At 37.6% G+C, this 18154-nt stretch overlaps 3 protein-coding genes across 3 annotated transcripts; 1 reads left to right on the plus strand and 2 right to left on the minus strand.

Annotated features, from left to right (window-relative positions):
• Positions 1-2905: 2905 nt before the first annotated feature.
• On the minus strand, positions 2906-4229 carry LOC111583982 (transcription factor HES-5-like). Its single transcript, XM_023293233.3, has 2 exons — positions 4118-4229; positions 2906-4010 (listed from the first exon to the last, which is right to left on the minus strand). The coding sequence occupies exons 1-2, from the start codon at positions 4178-4180 to the stop codon at positions 3588-3590; spliced, it is 486 nt and encodes a 161-aa protein (XP_023149001.1). The 5' UTR covers positions 4181-4229; the 3' UTR covers positions 2906-3587.
• A 3840-nt stretch (positions 4230-8069) lies between these two features.
• LOC111583983 (transcription factor HES-5-like) lies at positions 8070-9268 on the plus strand. Its single transcript, XM_023293234.3, has 2 exons — positions 8070-8167; positions 8278-9268. Exons 1-2 carry the CDS (start codon positions 8105-8107, stop codon positions 8692-8694), a joined length of 480 nt encoding a protein of 159 aa, XP_023149002.1. The 5' UTR covers positions 8070-8104; the 3' UTR covers positions 8695-9268.
• A 5614-nt stretch (positions 9269-14882) lies between these two features.
• On the minus strand, positions 14883-16139 carry LOC111583981 (transcription factor HES-5-like). The gene is made up of 2 exons (XM_023293232.3): positions 16077-16139; positions 14883-15966 (listed from the first exon to the last, which is right to left on the minus strand). The coding sequence occupies exons 1-2, from the start codon at positions 16137-16139 to the stop codon at positions 15637-15639; spliced, it is 393 nt and encodes a 130-aa protein (XP_023149000.3). The 3' UTR covers positions 14883-15636.
• Between the last annotated feature and the right edge of the window lie 2015 nt (positions 16140-18154).

The raw sequence follows: 18154 nt of genomic DNA on the forward strand, positions 1-18154 counted from the left end.
AATAATTAATTTATTTACCTTTATTTAACCCATTGACATCAAAAATCTCTATTACAAGGGAGATCTGACCAAGGCAGTAGCCATAAAAAAGTTAAAGGCTATATAAAACAGATATATGATACACAAACAATAAACAGTAAAACAATGAAATGGGTGGACAGCTGTTCAAGGGCAGTGGCCTCTCAAGGAAAGCATTGACATTTCTCCTTCTCTTCATTCTTTATGATACTCTTAAACTCATAAATGGATATGAATGTTTCTAGTTTAAGAGTTTTTTGAAGATTATTCCATGACCATGGTGCAATGATAGGAGAACGCTGTTTTGCCAAAGTCTGTTAGAATCCAGTGTTGAAGAAATTTCACTCTTGGTCCTTCAAAGTTTACTGTAATGGTGTGTTTTATTAGTATTTCCGGTAATACAGTGGATTTACCGACACAGTGTATGGGTCTGCAAAGGTAAGTCGACCCAGAGCATTTTCAGGGCACGCATTTTATAGGAATGTCAGAGGTTGGATCAAAGGGTAGGGGAGGGGCTGTATGCAAATACAGAGGGTAAGACAAAGGGAACATCTCAGAGGATGGATCAAAAGGGTTGGGAGGGGGTTATAAGTAAATACCAAGGTAGACAGTGGTTAATTTACGTATAGTTGCTAATCAGTAACCGAAGGGAAGACATCAGAACAAAAGGGTAATTGGATCAAAGAGTCTGGAAAACACTTGCAAATAGCAAAGGTGTGATAACCAAAGGTAAGACAGGGGTATGGCAGATGGTAACACAGGATGTAAGAATTGTGGATAACCATGGGAAATGGAATGAAGGGGTAACGTGACAGTAGTAGCAATATGTGGGTTATTTCTTCGTCACCAGGAAAAATTGAAAAGCAACCACTTATAGTCATACAGATAGATGGTAACTACTAGAGGTGAAAGTGAAAAGGGTGCTGAGGTATTCTTCGAATTTGTTTGCCCAGTAGAGCTTTATAGATGAACATATACCAATTTTGTTGTCTATGAATGCGTAATGATGTCCAGCCAACCGAATCATAGAGAATACGGTGAAGAGCAAGAGATTTTGCGTTTGAAATGAAACGCAGTGAAGCATGATACACTGAATCAAGTCTCTTTAAGATGGAGTAGGCTGCATGGCTGTACAGTAGATCACCATAATCAGTCACAGATAGAAAGGTGGTGTCTGTGAGGTTTTTTCTTTGCAGAGAATATGAAGCATGTTTTATTATTAAAATAAATGTCAATCTTCAATTTGAGTTCTAAATTAGAGATATGTACATTAAATGAAAGTTTTTCATCAATCCATATTCCCAAGCACGTATAGGAGAACGCCTTTTCAATCAATGTACCATCAGATGTAAAAATTCTTAGATTGACTAAATTTTGCAAGAGATCCTGTAATAAAATCATAAACTTTGTCTTCTGGGCGTTCAAAACCAATTTTAGATCCTTCAAAACTCTTTGTAAAATCTGAAATACAGTCTGAAGTTCTTTTCTCACCCGTGCTCCATGATGTGTAGATAATTGTATCATCTGCATACAAGTGCAATTTATCTTGAATGTCTTTAACTAAATCACTTTTTTAAAAAAATGGAAAATAAGTTAGGAGTGAAAATGGAACCTTGGGGCACAACTTTGGTTAACTCAAAGTCTGATCAGTAGCCCTCTGTTTGGACACTGAATTCTACAGAGTCATTTTGAAGGCATTTAAGAGCCTTGGAAACAAGCCAGCATCACTGAGTTTGTTTAGAAGTAGTTTGTGATCCACTGAATCAAACGTTTTTGAAAGATCTACAAATAAGGTGGCACAATGCTGTTTCCTGTCCAAGGCACCAATCACAGCCATGGCAGCAGTGGTAGTACTGTGACCGCTTCTAAAACCAGAATGACACTCACATATCAAACACTGTTTCAACTGTAAATTGACCCAGGAGTCAAGGATCTTAGCCAGTACTGAATGTTTGGAAATGGGACAATACTTATTTCATTTTGAAGTGTCTCCACTATTCTGTAAGGAAAAGAACATGCAGCTTTCCAAATTGTAGGTATTGTGTTTATTTGGAGACTTAAATTAAAAATGTGCTTAATAAGCTCTAATGTCTGCATCTATCTTTAAAAGTTAGTTTTAAGGTTTATATACTGCATGCATACATACAGTTTCATTTCCGTTTCACTTGTCCAAATGTTTTACAGAGTGACATTTAATATCAAACCCTTAACAAGCAGCAGCTTCTAGGTGGATTAATCAGAACAAGTGTGTAGCCACATTTTGTTTGACGTCAAAGAAGCTTATTTTAAATTGTACTGGAGATCCCAATGTTTCCACAAAAAAAAAACAACCCAAATATCTAAGGTTCAAATCTGGTGTAAAATGGTGCACAAAGTGTGTGAAATATTTTCGTCCTTTAACGGAGTAGTGAAGCCTAAAATGTGAACTTATAGGTTTGATGAGTTCACATTGTGACAGCATCATGTAGTTTTAATGAAAAAGTGGAAGCAGCTGGCATAGCATATACTGTAGAAATATGTGATGCTGTCAGATAGTGTGGAATACATGAATTTTACAAACTGTATGGCCAATAAAGGAAGAACTGTATTTTACACCTACCGTGAGTATTTGGTAATGCAGCTGTTTCCATGTGATTCTTTTTATTGATGGCGCATACATGGAATAACCACCAGAGGGTAGCGGTCAGCCATGACAGAAAGTGTCCTCACCGAAAGATGCAGTTTATTTGGCTTAAAGACTGAGAGATGGAGAGAATATCACAAAGCTCATAAATTAATTCATTGCAGCACAGTAGCACAATAAATAATGTCACCTCTGCACTGCTGCTGGTGTCCAGTGAGCTCAGTCATTATTGGTTTCTGTTAATGTAAGACTGAAATGATTCACTTCAAGATAAAGATTTTTTATTTTTTCAAGAAGAATAAATGGGTAACATCATGCTTCTGTATCTCCATAGAGGCATTAGTGGTGATGATGCATTACAGCAAAACCTTGTATGCCAAGACATTGTACTCAAATGGAGTAGAGTGAACAACTTCAGCATCTTTATAAAAGACAGAGGCTCATTTAGTACAAATGAAACAATGTGAACCAACTCTCTTACAAAGAGAAATAAAACAACTGCCATCCTTCTATACACTTATAGACACAACAGAACATGCTAATAGTAGAACAGATGTCTGCAAAACCCAGTATGGGTCAATGAACTTTGTCAGTGGAAAACAAACATTTAACAGCATCAAAAAAGACGCATATTGGAAAAAACTACCACCAAGTGGGTAAGATTTCCCTGTTCTTGTCACTCCATTAACACAAAAGGACTTCCAAGAATTTAAGGTACGCGTTTAAATACTGACCATTAATAGTCAATTTTGATCATATTGATGTCAATAAGGGAAAATATGTCATTCATATAATACAAAGTTTTACTTTACAAAAGTTTCAGAAAACATTATTTCAAAAAGAAAGAAACATTCAGTCCAATAGAAGATTTGCTGTATCACAATAACTGGTTTAATAAGTTTCAACCATGGCGGTCATCTCAGTTTAGGTCTAACTCTTAAGGTGTCTACCACGGCCTCCAGAGGGCGCTGTTGACTGGACTCTTGTCTTTGGTGATGCTGGTCTGGACTGTGGAGCTGAGAGGAGAGAAGTCAGCCTCTGTCAGGTTGTTACGAGAGGAAGGCTGCAGCTTGTTGAAGTGCTTCAACAGTCTTCTCTGGGACTGTGTCTTCACCTCCTCCTTGGACAGGAAGTTCATCACCTCTCTGACACAGCTGGAGTAGCCCTGATCCGCAGCTGCTGTGTTCACAGCTTGATGCTGCTGCTGCAGTCGTCTCAGGAAGCAAACTGTCATCTCCAGGATGTCTGCTTTCTCCATCTTGGAGTCTGGCTGCTGTTTGAGGAACTCTGGACCCAGGAGAGACTTGAGCTGCTCAATGCTGCTGTTGATTCGCTCTCTGCGGAGTTTCTCCACCAGAGGTTTTCTGAGCTGCAGAGAGAACAAAGTCATTAATGAAGCTGTTGAGGACTGCATAGTGTTCAGCATACACAAGCTCTAATAAATTATGTTAAAGTGTCCATGAATCTCCAATTTACCTTGTGGTTCAGAGTCAGATGCTCCTGAGAATTGGTGATTGCTGCAGTGATTGTAGGTGCCATGGTTGGATGTGTGAGCTGTAGAGGTCTCTGTAGTGAGAATGTGATCTGTTGTGGTTTCATCCCTCCTATTTATAGTCACATATCTCCATATGAATGTGTGGGTCTTACTCTGGTTGAAGTTTCTCACAGTCTCAGCCAATCAGAGAGCTCTGTGAGACAATAAAGCACGCGGAGCAGCAACACGCTGAATACTGTTATATTGCTTGAGGGACAACAGTCAGATCTCAGGGGAGCTGGTTGGAGGACTCGGGGGAGATGGACAGAGACTCTGTGTGAATCTGGGAAAGTGGTGACCCTGTGGAGAGATCAGATCTGCTGCCTGATGCTAAGATCAATGACTTTGACTGAGCACACACTTATAGTCTGATCACACACGTGGGAGAATAACAGAGAAACTGTCCTCAACAGTGAAAACAGCTCCATACTTGAACATTAGTGTTACATTTGTGCTGTTGATACAATTATCAGCTGTTGATATTTTAATGAAATGTCATGATGTAAAGGCAAGCCTTGCATTTCTTTAAAATTATATAATCATCTCAATGTTTAAACCAGCAAAGTAAATGGCATCTGGCTGAAAGCCACAGAAACATACATGTCTCATTTAGGCATTTAAAATGAGACTTAAACTGAGTAACACTTATGATTATTTACCACAATATTGTGTTCCTATTTCAGAAATGAAATAGGAACACAATTTCAGAAATGAAGGGGGATTTGAGTGGAATGTTGATTATGGATAAGTGATTAATACTTCAAGGGACACCAAATTCTTTCTCTTTCCTGAAACAAAACCCAACAAAAATATATGTGTTCTCTTTTGTTTCTTCATTAATGCCTGTCAATTAATTTGACATTTAAACAAAAATATATGTATGTTAAAACATTGGGCAAAACAAAAGTCTTCATAACCCTTGTTATAAAGTCGACATTGCCCTGACAGTTTGGCTCCCATCAATGGAATAAATATAAAGGTTCAGATACAAATAATGACCCAGAGTGGAAATGAAGCTGCCAAAAGTTACAGAGTTGGCACCTAAGACAGACAGTCAGAGACAGAAATACAGGGAAAAAAAGCAGAATAAGGAGAAAAAAATCTTCCTCTGAAGTGTGCCAACTCCCCTTGGAGAATAGTCAGGTGCTGGTGGGGTTGAGGATGCTAATCACACTGAACTGTGACTCGCTCTCTTGCAGCTTTCCCACACTCTGTCCATTGACAGAGCTCCCACTCAACAATGGACATGTGCCTTGTTAAATGCTAATTCAAGCAGCTCCCAGCGCTCCCCTGAAGACACAATTTGCTGTTTAGACACTCTCCTCAATTAGGGAAAGAGAACAAGAGAAATAAACACAAGTATTTTGACTGGGGATTAACAATTAACAATTCCAACTGACTGGAGGTTTTTATAATTGCAGACATCTTCTCTGTATTTTTTTTAACACCTTCCAATCTCAAACCACACTGAGCTTTTTAATGAAGCATGTCAACATTTCATAAATTTGTCTCTTGTATTTATTGTAGCACAACATAGGTCAGAAATTTTAAGTGCTCCTTAAAGACAATTATATTATTAAGGGGGTAACTGTGTTTTAATATACTGCCTTATACTTGAAGGAATTTGTATTTTAGCAGTATTTAGCATCGAAAAAATACATAAGTAGTTTTTTTTCAAGATGTAGCAAAATGTACTATAAATAAATTGTCATGTGGAAAGAGTTAAGTCCAATAATCTATCCTGTTGTATTACGTGCAGCCCATTACATTATTAATCAGTTTAATCTGCTGTATCTGCTTATTTGAAAGGTTTTCATGCTGTTTATGAATATTTTTAAATGGATTAAGATTATGTGTTCTTAGATTAAAGCATGCTTTACTGTTAAAAATAGTGGTAGCTAGAGAATGTGATGGATAATATAATGCGACTATAAATTAAACTAAACAATCTGTTTGATCATTTATTACCATTGTGCTGTTTTGCAAATAAACATGTGTTTAATTTCCAATTCTGAAAGACACAAACAGTATTACAACTAAAATCTCAAATAAACATATTTTTCAGTTTTAGTGAGTAAAATATGTAAACATTTAAAATTCAGTGGTAAAGAATTCCTCCCCCCCTTCACAGACATCTTTGTCTGGTCTGCCTCTATTGTCCCTCAGGGGCTCTGTGAGTGAGTTTTCTCTGGTTTCCCACACTCTGTCCATTCACTGCCTCCAAGAACAAAAGAAGTGTGTCTGGTTGCACATCACATTAATTATGGAGTCAGTTTACGAGTTTTGTCTCACCGACTCTAAATGGAAATTCCTGTCATCAAGACTCGTCATTACCAGGCTTTTGTAAAATGGCTGCGAGGAATGCAGACATGCTAAGGATTAATGAACATTCAAAAGCACTTCTTACCCTCCTTTAGATTCAGATTGTTCCGTTGCATTCCAGGCGGTTTATTTTGACAGAAGGATAAAATTCCTGAACTGATCATGTGCCGGGCATTGTGCTATAGAACTATGAATTTTAAGCAAAAACTTATTCAACTACTATCAAACTTTATTTAAAGGATGGCCAACGAACCAGTTGCTGATAAAGACATTTAATTTTAAATTACTTAAAAATATTCGAGCTGGAATGTAACTGAGCCTTTAGAAGAAGAATAGAATAGAATAGAATAGAATAGAATAGAATAGCCACTTTATTGTCAACCAGAACATACACTAGTTGGTGTACGTTATGACTGAAATTCCGACGCAACAAGCTCGCCATCGGACTGATAAATACAAAAACAAAAACAAACAAAATGTTCTAAATAGAAACAGTTCCAATATATACATGTAACCAACTATACATATATATATATATATATAAATATGTATATATAAATATATACACACACACATAAACATATATCTGTATATATATATATATATATCCATCTATCTATATCTATATGTATATCTATATATCTATATCTATCTATATATCTATCTATCTAAATCTATATATATATATATATAGATATAGATATACATATGTATGTATGTATATATATATATATATATATATATATATATATATATATATATATATATATATATACATATATATATATAAAGTTGCTGATTTTGAATGATTGTGAATGAATGTTTAAATGTTTTAGATTTACAAAGTTGCCGTACCTACCTGCCGTAAATTATCCATTTAACCTACCTTAGATTAGTCTGCAAAATGCATTGTTACAAAGATGAAAGCAGTGCTGTTTTTGTGACCTTGTGAAAACTTTTTACAAAGGCACATTTCTCATAGATGTGATACACTGTCAGGGAACACTTTTCTGCACAATGACTCCTTTACTTTTGATTGCAGTTTTATATTTTACTAACAATATGTGCATATTTTTACTAAATAAACAATGGTTTGACTTCATTAGTGTTAAACTAACACATTAGTTTGAGAGGGTTCCTAAATATAAATATAACATTCATATATATATGAATGTTCAGCTTTAGAAAAGTGAAACTATAACACGATTTCATTATTAGTATCTGATGTGTGTGATGAGATGATGAGCGTGTGCTCAGTCAAAGTCATTGATCCGAGCATCAGACAACAGATCTGATCTCTCCACAGGGTCACCGCTTTCCCAGATTCACACAGAGCTCAGTGAGTCTCCCTCCATCTCCCCCTCCCTCCCCAGTCCTCCAGCTGTTCTCCTGAGATCTAACCATTATCCTTAAGGCAAAAACACCATTCAAAGCCTTGCATCCTTTATTGTCTTGCTGAGGTCCCTGATTGGCTGAGACTGTGAGAAACTCCAGGCAGACCAAGACCCACATATTCATATGGAGATGTGTGACTATAAATAGGAGGGATGAAACCACAACAGATCACATTCTCTCAACAGAGAACTCTACAGCTCACACATCCAACCATGGCACCTCCAATCACTGCAGCAATCACCAATTCTCAGGAGCATCTGACTCTGAACCACAAGGTAAATTGGAGATTTATGGACACTTTAACATAATTTATTAGAGCTTGTGTATGCTGAACACTATGCAGTCCTCAACAGTTTCACTAATGACTTTGTTCTTTTCTCTGCAGCTCAGAAAACCTCTGGTGGAGAAGCTCCGCAGAGAGCGAATCAACAGCAGCATTGAGCAGCTCAAGTCTCTCCTGGGTCCAGAGTTCCTCAAACAGCAGCCAGACTCCAAGATGGAGAAAGCAGACATCCTGGAGATGACAGTTTGCTTCCTGAGACGACTGCAGCATCAAGCTGTGAACACAGCAGCTGCGGATCAGGGCTATTCCAGCTGTATCAGAGAGGTGATGAACTTCCTGTCCAAGGAGGAGGTGAAGACACAGTCCCAGAGAAGACTGTTGAAGCACTTCAACAAGCTGCAACCTTCCTCTGATAACAACCTGACAGAGGCTGACTTCTCTCCTCTCAGCTCCACAGTCCAGACCAGCATCACCAAAGACAAGAGTCCAGTCAACAGCGCCCTCTGGAGGCCGTGGTAGACACCTCAGGACTTGTTTAAAAGTGATGCTCAGAAGTGAAGCTCCTGTACTGAACACTTCTTGTTGTGGTTATTGTACTATGAAGATTCATTGCCTGCATTAGAGCATGTTTTCATTTATATTGCCTTTTGTAAAGGTCTGATTCTGTGTTTCTATGATATTTACATACAGCAGGTTGATTAATATTTTATATTTCAAAAACAGTCCCCTATTTCTGATTCAGGTCTGTGAAGTAGACATTATTATTCTCAGTGTGAATCTTTGTATATTATTGGTGACACTGACAATGATGCATGTACATTTTACTCCATTTAGGAGCCACATGTTGTGTTATTCATGTTGAACATGATTTATATGTGATATCCACATACCCTATTGATTGAAATGTCTTTAAACATCTTACCTGTCTGCATTTTTAGCAGATAAAGTCCCAGACAAATGTACTGTTTTATAACTCTGTGAGTGATGGCACCTATGCCTTCAGTGAAGGACTTGTTATTTGGATTGTGTCTCAAAAGAATGAATGTATCTCTTCAAGCCAAGTGATGCGCAATAAAACAATCAGAAAAAACAACACATGCTTATTTCATTTTTATCAGCTACATACAGAAATAAAATAAAACACCACCGCATGTTTATGATAGCATCTGTAACAGCATATAGCTGCAATATGCTGAGACAAATATCTCTTTGGCAAAACTTACTATTCCTGACTTGGTCAGGGAGTGATTAACAGAGTCAAAGAGCTGCTCTTTCAACCTTCAGCTCAGATACAAGGGCTGACACCACAGCTACACTGTCTGTCATTAATGCAAAATGCACAGTTCCATAAAAATGGATAAATGAACAGAAACATCAGCATAGAGTGTCTCAGTGAGTGCTGAGTCTCCACCAGCCTCCAGAACAGTTGCATGCTAGCTCCTCTGTGTCTCTGTTTATATCCTCCTGAAACCCAGCCCATTCATTTAAGCTCTGTATTGGACATTTGTTTTTGTCTTATATCTTTCGACTTATTTGAGCTACCCTACTAAAAGCTGATGTGTTCAGTAGAGGGCATCCTGGCCTTTTCAATGATATCTCATGACTGTTGGAAAATGGGAACCTTGTTTTCATGCTGAGACAAAATAGAGACTGCAGCAAAACTCGCCTGCCAGGAAAAGAGAAAAGTTAAGTCAAACATTGTTAAGATATGTTGCTTTACTTATGGTAATCATATATTTCCTTGTTTATGAACACATCAGGAATTTATGAATGTCAGCTGTAACGGACGTGAGAATGATTTGATATATTCTCTATGTAAAGTACTGAATGTAATAAATAGTTGTTTCTGACTATGTTTCATTCAACCTCTTAAATTTTACACTATTGCTATTTAATTTAGTTTCTTGAAGTTTAATTAGAAAATGGATCGGCATGTTTTCGTGTCAGTCTATTTTGATTTCGAAGTGTCACTGTTTTTTTTTTTTTTAAACGGTAAAATCGTTCTGTTGTCTACTTCAGTGGACATACTGTAAAATCAAAAATAAGAATATTTTCATAAAATTCTAAATTGTGAGTTGTTGTTTTAGCTCCAAAAAGGCAAAAGTTACATTTTGAAAGATGCCTTTTTTCTTGGTTCGCAGGAGGACTTACATCAGATCACACTCATCAAACTGTTCAAACAGCTCTTTAGGAATCAGTATTCAGGGTTTTCATTTAATTTGTCACTTGTATAGAGTAGTGGTGGCAGCTGATAAAGAATCTGTCATAGAGCAGGTGATGCTTCTCTTCATAGTGTTTAAAATGTACAGTTTTTAAAAAAAAAAAAACGAAAAGAGTGAATTAGAATAAAATTCCTTTAAAAAATTAATTATACATAAAGAATCTAACTATTGGTAAATAATGCTGAGTTTTAAGGGCTTAATTCCAAATTAATTCAAATAAAGTCATATGATACGACTTTTATTTTCAGATATTTATTTTCTCAAAATATGTAAAAACACAAAAACAAATTTAAATCCATTTTGGATGAATAAAAATAAAAGTGATGAATAAAAATGATAAGCATACACAGCATGAACAAAACAATGGTGAAACCCTTTTCAGAAGAAAGGTAGGTATTAAAGGATATTATACACTAAACCTTGAAACAAGGCAGTAAGACTGATATGCAAAATGTAATCACACAATGCTAACCTATTCACTATTGTCACAGGTTAGCGTTGCTATTTGGTGTCAAATGGTCAATTTCAGTCACGTTAAACAGTAAAAAAAAATCTGATGGTAAAATAAAATCCATTAAAACATTCTGTAATATCTAAACATCAACAATGAATTGTTGCATAGTTAAGAGACTGGATTTATCTTCTGTGGTCTTGTTGGACCACAAGAATCATAAATCCCACAAATAGCAGCATACCATAATATAACTAAGGCCTTTTGTGCCATCAATAGTCTCTTCACTTTTGACTTTGAACCCTTATTATCTTCTTCAGGTCACTGTTAAAACTGAAACAACATCAGATGAGGCGGAACAGCTTTTCTTTTACAACCCTAAAAAGAAATCTTCTGTAAATGTGTAAAACAAGCATTGTTGGTCTCCTTGTCATTATGCAAATAACGCATTTCTGTTCAGTCAGTAGATTTTCAACACAGATGCTGTCAGCATCACTAACACTGGTAGTCCACTGGCAGATCACAAAACTGCAGCAATTTCTGTCCAGTTGTTTTTAGAGGCACAGTGGAGCCAAGTCTTCCTCTGCATCAGGAAACAGACATAAAATGTCCCTTGAATATTTGGAGTAGCCGTTGTGCGACAGCAGAGCTTTCCTCAACGTGAGCAGGGATTTTATTTTCTCCAGGATGTCTGAAAGAGGGATGCCATTCTGCAGGTGTTCCCCAATCAGAGCCTTCAGCTTTTCCACTCCTGTGCTGCATTTCCTTTCCAACATGTGAAGTTTACACCTGAAAGAAGCAGAAACAGGACTTTTATTAAGATGTTCATCAGTTGAATGAGAGGCTAAATTCAACTGAATTAACAGACAGAAAAGGGGAAATGAAAGTGTAGCTCACATGAAGAGTTGCTCCTTCACGGTGTCCTGAAGAGCGAGGTCAGCATAGAGAGCCATGTCGAGGTTGGTTTCTTCTGGTGGAAGGTTCTGGTGTTGCTTGTGTTGAGGAGGTCTCTGTTGCATCTGTGTCTCTGCTCCACATTTATGCTGCTCATCCTGCGCTCTCTCTGCTGCTGGGCCAATCAGAAGCCTCGGAGCTCAGGACAATGGAGTGAATTTAATGGCTGTCAAGAAGAACAGGTGGGATGCTTTATCTGTATGCCACACATCCGTCGGGTCAGTGGGAAAATGTTTTGCTTCAAGTGGACACGGGAAAATTCAGTTTCCTGCTGTGATGCCAAGACCTGGACAGTGATCAGGAGGGGGCGTGGGACAGACACTTTCATGACTTATCTACAAATAAAATTATACAAAAATGATGCATGAATAAATAAATGTGATGTTTTGTCTCATGTTAATGTTGCAACTGAAGCAGAAACAGCAAATTTTTGACTTCCATCATTAAAAAAAAGAAAATTCCAAAAAATAAATGATATACACCTGCTATTCCCACTTTGCGCCATTCCCTTGTTTTCATTGTCCACTTCTTTCCACAAATAAAAACTTGACCCTAAGGCTGTAATAAAGCTTTAAAGCCGTATTTTCTCACTTTGTGTGTGTCAGCAATGAGTTGCAGCCAAACCAGATGGTTTATCTGTGAAGTGGCCTTCTGTCCTCTCCCCTGCCTGAGAACGAGTCCTCGGGCTTTGTTAGGGCAGACACACTTCTATTGTGTGTGCGGCTGAGCAGGCTGCATAGAGAAGTGTGGGAAGTCGTGTGTCGCTGTGGCTCCCAGCGGCACGGAAAGAGGAGGGCGTGTGACTGGGGCACGTTCAGCCTTGTGTGGGGAGCCATGGGGGCTCAGAGGAGGGCGAATGGGAAGCCTGAGTCCCCTCACAGACAGCAGATGGAGCAGAGATAAGTGGGAAGGTAAACCCAACTGAGCCTCGTTTTCAGTTGTTTCAGCGTGTAACTGTATGTTGAAATCATAAAATAAAGAGAAAAATGGAGAAAAACATTCAGTTTCAGTGTTCATGGTGCTAACTCAGCTGGATTATTTTTTAGTTTGTTTCAAAAATACTCTAAAAAAATTCTCCAAAGTTGTACTAATGTTTTCAGTAAAAAGTTTTCTTTTGGTTCCTCGAATGTTCTTCTTTAAGGTAGAAAAACTCAAAATGGTTGTAAAAAGTTCCAAGAATGTCTGATTTAGTTTTTTTGATTACACAAATTATTGCAAGTCTATTATTCCCTGCTTCTTCAAAATATTGCCATTTATAAACAGTAATAATAAGAACAATAATAATAATAGTGAACATGATTAATTAGAAATATACATCAATTTACATTGTCCGTCTATATTTATAGAAAAAGACAAAGACAACAGGACCTAACAATTACAAAACACAACAGAAACAGAATGACAAGAAAAGACGACTAATAATACACATAAATAAATATATATATGGAAAGCAAATCATTAAAGAAATAAATAATTTTTAACAGTAACCTGTGCACACCCAGTGATTGTCACACCCCCACTTTACCCCTCTATTCTGTGAAAACCTTACCTTTATATTTTGTTTTAAACAACACTGGTTAGCAAACCAGTGTTAGAGCATTGTGCCTGAAGGAGCTTGAAGCTGAATATTGTACTTCCTCCATTGTTATCCTTTGACACTGTGGAACATTGTGGGAACATTTTCTATAATTTGCTCTCTCAACAACCTCTTTATCACATTCCAGGAACGCCTTACAAATGTTCTGTCATCTGAGGCTTTGATAACATCAGTAACACATTGTTTTGAGTATTGCTTTGTTATCATGGAATATTGTGAGAATGTTTCATAGAAAAATGTTCAATAATGTGTTCCCTCAACTACATCCCCAAAACACCCTCAGAAAATTGCATGGTGAGTTTTCCACCATTTTAAAAAAAATGTGTCACTTTACCGGAATATTTTAGAAAAACTCATTTTATGCTTCAAAATCATCTGGAAAACATTTTTTGAATGTTCCTTTGAAAACATTCCTCCTTTGTTGTCCATTAAACATAATCAGTGTTTCTATTGTTTAATTACACTTTATCGATGGCATTTTTTTGGATAGCTTTTGCTTGAATGCATAACTTTCATTTGTAAAGGGAGGATTTTTCCAGCCCGACTTCTACTTAAGAATAGAATTACTTGTGGTATTCCAATGGCTCATCATGGGAACTTGTCTATCTCAGGCGTGTGCCTGTGTTTGTCTCAGCATTGTAATGGTTTTGATACCAGTGATTATATTTCAATGGTATTTTAAGGAACTTTTTAAAAAATCATTTTTAGTCTCTGTTTTTGTTTTTCTTGGCTCTGAGAAAGAAATCTACATAGATAAAAGTCTATTAGCTTTGGGCTGATGGTGACAATTCACAAATTAATGCTATTCTGACTGTGATATCTAATTAGAATTATATTCAATGATCAAATGTTTTATTAAAGCCCCTCTCCAATGAAACTCAGTTATCATGTTAACATGTCCATATGGTTCTTTTTATATACTAGAAGACATTTCATCAGTGAAATAAGCAGTTAACACCATGACTGAGAATTTCCACTTTAAAGCTGCAGCATATTGATGACAGTCTCAGATTCTGGGGTTTCAGACATAACAAACCTAAGGAACCGATCCTCTCAGCTTGCAGAGGTAAAGCTTTCTGTATCATTATTCTTCCTCAGAACCAGTTTCTCTAATACTACAAATTGTCATTTCCATCTACACTAAATCCTCATTAGGGTCATGGGGGGCTGGAGTCTATCCCAGCTGACTAAGGGTGAAGGCAGGGGACACCCTGGACAGGTCACCAGTCTATCACAGGGCTACATATAGAGCCAAACAAGCACATTCACATTCACACCTACACACAAGCACTTGGTGACAGGAAGTCACGCAAACTTGGATGGGAACCCACGACCTTCTAGCTGTGAGGTGACAGTGCGAACCACTGTTACACCATGCCACCCTCTACTGCAACATATATTACAAAATTGTCAAATGACATCAGAACTCAGAAATATGTAGTGAATTTCTGTTACAATTGCACGAGAAAACCAAATATTAAATTGTCAGTCTTTGTTTATTCAACAAAATTTTATGATCCACATCAAGTATGAAAGAGGTGACAATACGTCACAGCAACAACTTGTAGATTTGTACAATACACACTGTATTCACAAAAAGTAAAGGAGCAGGTGTCTTATAAAGACAAAAGATCAATACATTTGCTCTAAATAAACAAAAAGTGAAAAATTATCTTAAAACAGATTAGAGGTTCTTATCACAGGGTGATGACAGCAGCTGAACAACCACTAAAAATATTAATGTTCATTAAAGAAAACATGAGGGCCACTAGAAAACAGTGGCAGGGTGACATTAAGCAAAGCTTTCAGGGAAAAGAACTAAACATTGGAATGTTAAAACACATCACTTTTGAGGAATGACCACACAACAGTGTAGTATGACAAAGTATTAAAACAAAAGATCAAAAAGATCAGTAACATTCCAAATGATAACAAATGTTACCAATACATGAAGTACAGTAAGAACTAACAAATGATTGCAGGTACAATAAGATTTGGTTCATGCAACATACATGACAAGATGTTTCTCTCTCTCTCTTTTCTTTCTCTCCAACTTGAAAGATATTTTTGCTGTCATTTCCTTAGGAAATGACAGCAAAGAACGAAACAAATGTGTAAAGAGTTCTGCACATAGAGAAAAACAAGTTCATGAAATTTCATAGAATTCAGTCCAGTAATCTTTGACCGATGTGGTCATTTAAATGCTGTCTGGTTGTAACTCCAGTGGTAGGTATCTACTACGACCTCCAGAGGGCGCTGTTGACTGGACTCTTGTCTTTGGTGATGCTGGTCTGGACTGTGGAGCTGAGAGGAAAGAAGTCAACCTCTGTCAGGCTGTTATCAGAGGAAGGTTGCAGTTTGTTGATGTGGTTGAGCGGTGTTCTCTGCTGTTGGTTCTGCTGCTGCATGTGTGTCAGGAAGCAAACTGTCATCTCCAGGATGTCTGCTTTCTCCATCATGGAGTCTGGCTGCTGTTTGAGGAACTCTGGATTCAGGAGAGACTTGAGCTGCTCAATGCTGCTGTTGATTCGCTCTCTGCGGAGTTTCTCCACCAGAGGTTTTCTGAGCTGCAGAGAGAAGAACAAAGTCATTAGTGAAACTGCTGAAGACTGCATAGTGTTCAGCATACACAAGCTCTCATAAATTCTGTTAAAGTGTCCACGAATCTCCAATTTGCCTTGTGGTTCAGAGACAGATGCTCCTGAGAATTGGTGATTGCTGCAGTGATTGTAGGTGCCATAGTTGGATGTGTGAGCTGTAGAGTTCTCTGTTGAGAGAATGTGATCTGTTGTGGTTTCATCTCTCCTAGTTCCACATCGCCATATGAATGTATGAGTCTCACTCTGATTGAAGTTTCTCACAGTCTCAGCCAATCAGAGAGCTCTGTGAGACAATGAGACATGTGGAGAAGCAACATGCTGTCATTAATGCCTGGGGGACAATAGTTAGATCTCAGGGGAACAGGTGGAGGACTGGGGTGAGATGGAGGGAGACTCACTGAGCTCTGTGTGGATCTGAGAAAGTGGTGACCCTGTGGTGACCCAGATCTGCTGCCTGATGCTGAGATCAATGACTTTGACTGAGCACACACTTAACTGATCACACACGTGGGAGAATAACTTCTATGATAGAATAACTCAGGAAAAATGTGTTGACCCAGTGTTAGTTGTATTTTCATGTTTGTTTCTGTTTGCTTCAGTTTAGGCTACCTAAAATGTCACTGGTGAAATCAGTATGTTTTGAGTTAGAACTTCTATGATGGAATATAAGGAAAAAAAACTGAAATGTCAGAAGTGAAATCAATGTTTGAAGTTGGCTAATGTAGTTAGATGTGTGTTTTATACAATTTGATATTTTTTTCTAAAAAAAAAAAAGTTTCACAAAAAAGCACACAATATTACCAAATGCTACTATTACATAGCAGAATTGAGTGGTCATTGACAGCTTGTAAAATAACTGCAGACAGTAATCTTGCTGCTGTCCAGACGCAGTTGAGCCTTTTAACGCGTGTCTTGTTGTCAGTGTGAGTAGGAAGCTAATCTGAGTTTCCCACACTGTCTCCCTGTGCTGTGGTTAATGAACAACAAAGGCACTTGTGTGACAGATGCTGGCTGTGTGTTGTTATAGAAACAGAGCATTACACCGCCACCCATCAGGAGGGAAATAATCCCATTGGCTGGTTCTGACAATTTGTAAAATTTTAAATTGTTCGGATTAATGTGCCATAAAGTACAAGTGAAATAATGTGGACTGTCATTTTTTTTAGTATATAATCACTTTTAGCCAGTTTGAGCCTCTAGTTGGCTGATTTCTGAGAAAAAATGCATATAAATTTCAGGTCTGAGTGTGGGAGGTTTTCTGAAGTGTGCCAAATCCCTTTGGAGGATTAAGTGGCTGCTGATGGAGGATCAACGATCAGGAGTTCCAGCTCTGGGTTGTGCGTGTTTGTGGACGGGGGAGAGGGAGGGAGGTGCTGTAATGGAGGCTACAGCTTTGGGGAAAAAGCTTTGCCTCAGCCTGCTAGTCCATGTTTTAATGGCAGTCTGTGTTTTAATGTCATTCACAACCAACTCTGCTCTCCACATTATGCCATTACAAGAAACAGACACACAACAAAATGTGGTTTTGCATGTGTATTATTTTAACATATTATTACATATGTTTGGTAATAGTATTTTTGCATGAATTTCAAGCTAGCAACACTTCAGTTTGTCATAGTAAATCACCAAGACTTGTTTTACCTAAAATACAAAATCAAACACATCACTGGGATGTTGGTAAATCAATTTGTATATAAACAATAAGGTGAATAAAAATACATCATCGCAATCTGTTAGAGGTGTCACTCTCTCTCCCAATAAAGAAAAAATAAAAATGATAGCCTACATGATAGTTAACACAAACTTTTTCCCTGTTGACTTGATGTAAATAGGTATTATGTCCATATTATGTAAAACTCCAAGTCCTATATTGATTCCTAATTAGATCCTGAGAAGGACCTTTACGCGGTTACTTTCCACAAATAGACCAAACAGCCTCCTCTGACTGAAACCTCATATCTGAGTGTACCTGAGATCTTTGTTTGTAACTTTAATAACTCTATAACAGACACATCTTACTTTAACCCTTATGTACCCTAGGGGGGTCATTGCTGCTCTTTTCCTTGTTATTTTCCTAGTCTGGCCCTCCCTCCTGGGGGTCAGTGGGAACTGGAGGGTCTTATGGAGGTTGATCATTACATAATTTGCACTAGGG

Source organism: Amphiprion ocellaris, chromosome 5 (genome assembly GCF_022539595.1).
Source record: "Amphiprion ocellaris isolate individual 3 ecotype Okinawa chromosome 5, ASM2253959v1, whole genome shotgun sequence".
Taxonomy (NCBI): domain Eukaryota; kingdom Metazoa; phylum Chordata; class Actinopteri; family Pomacentridae; genus Amphiprion; species Amphiprion ocellaris.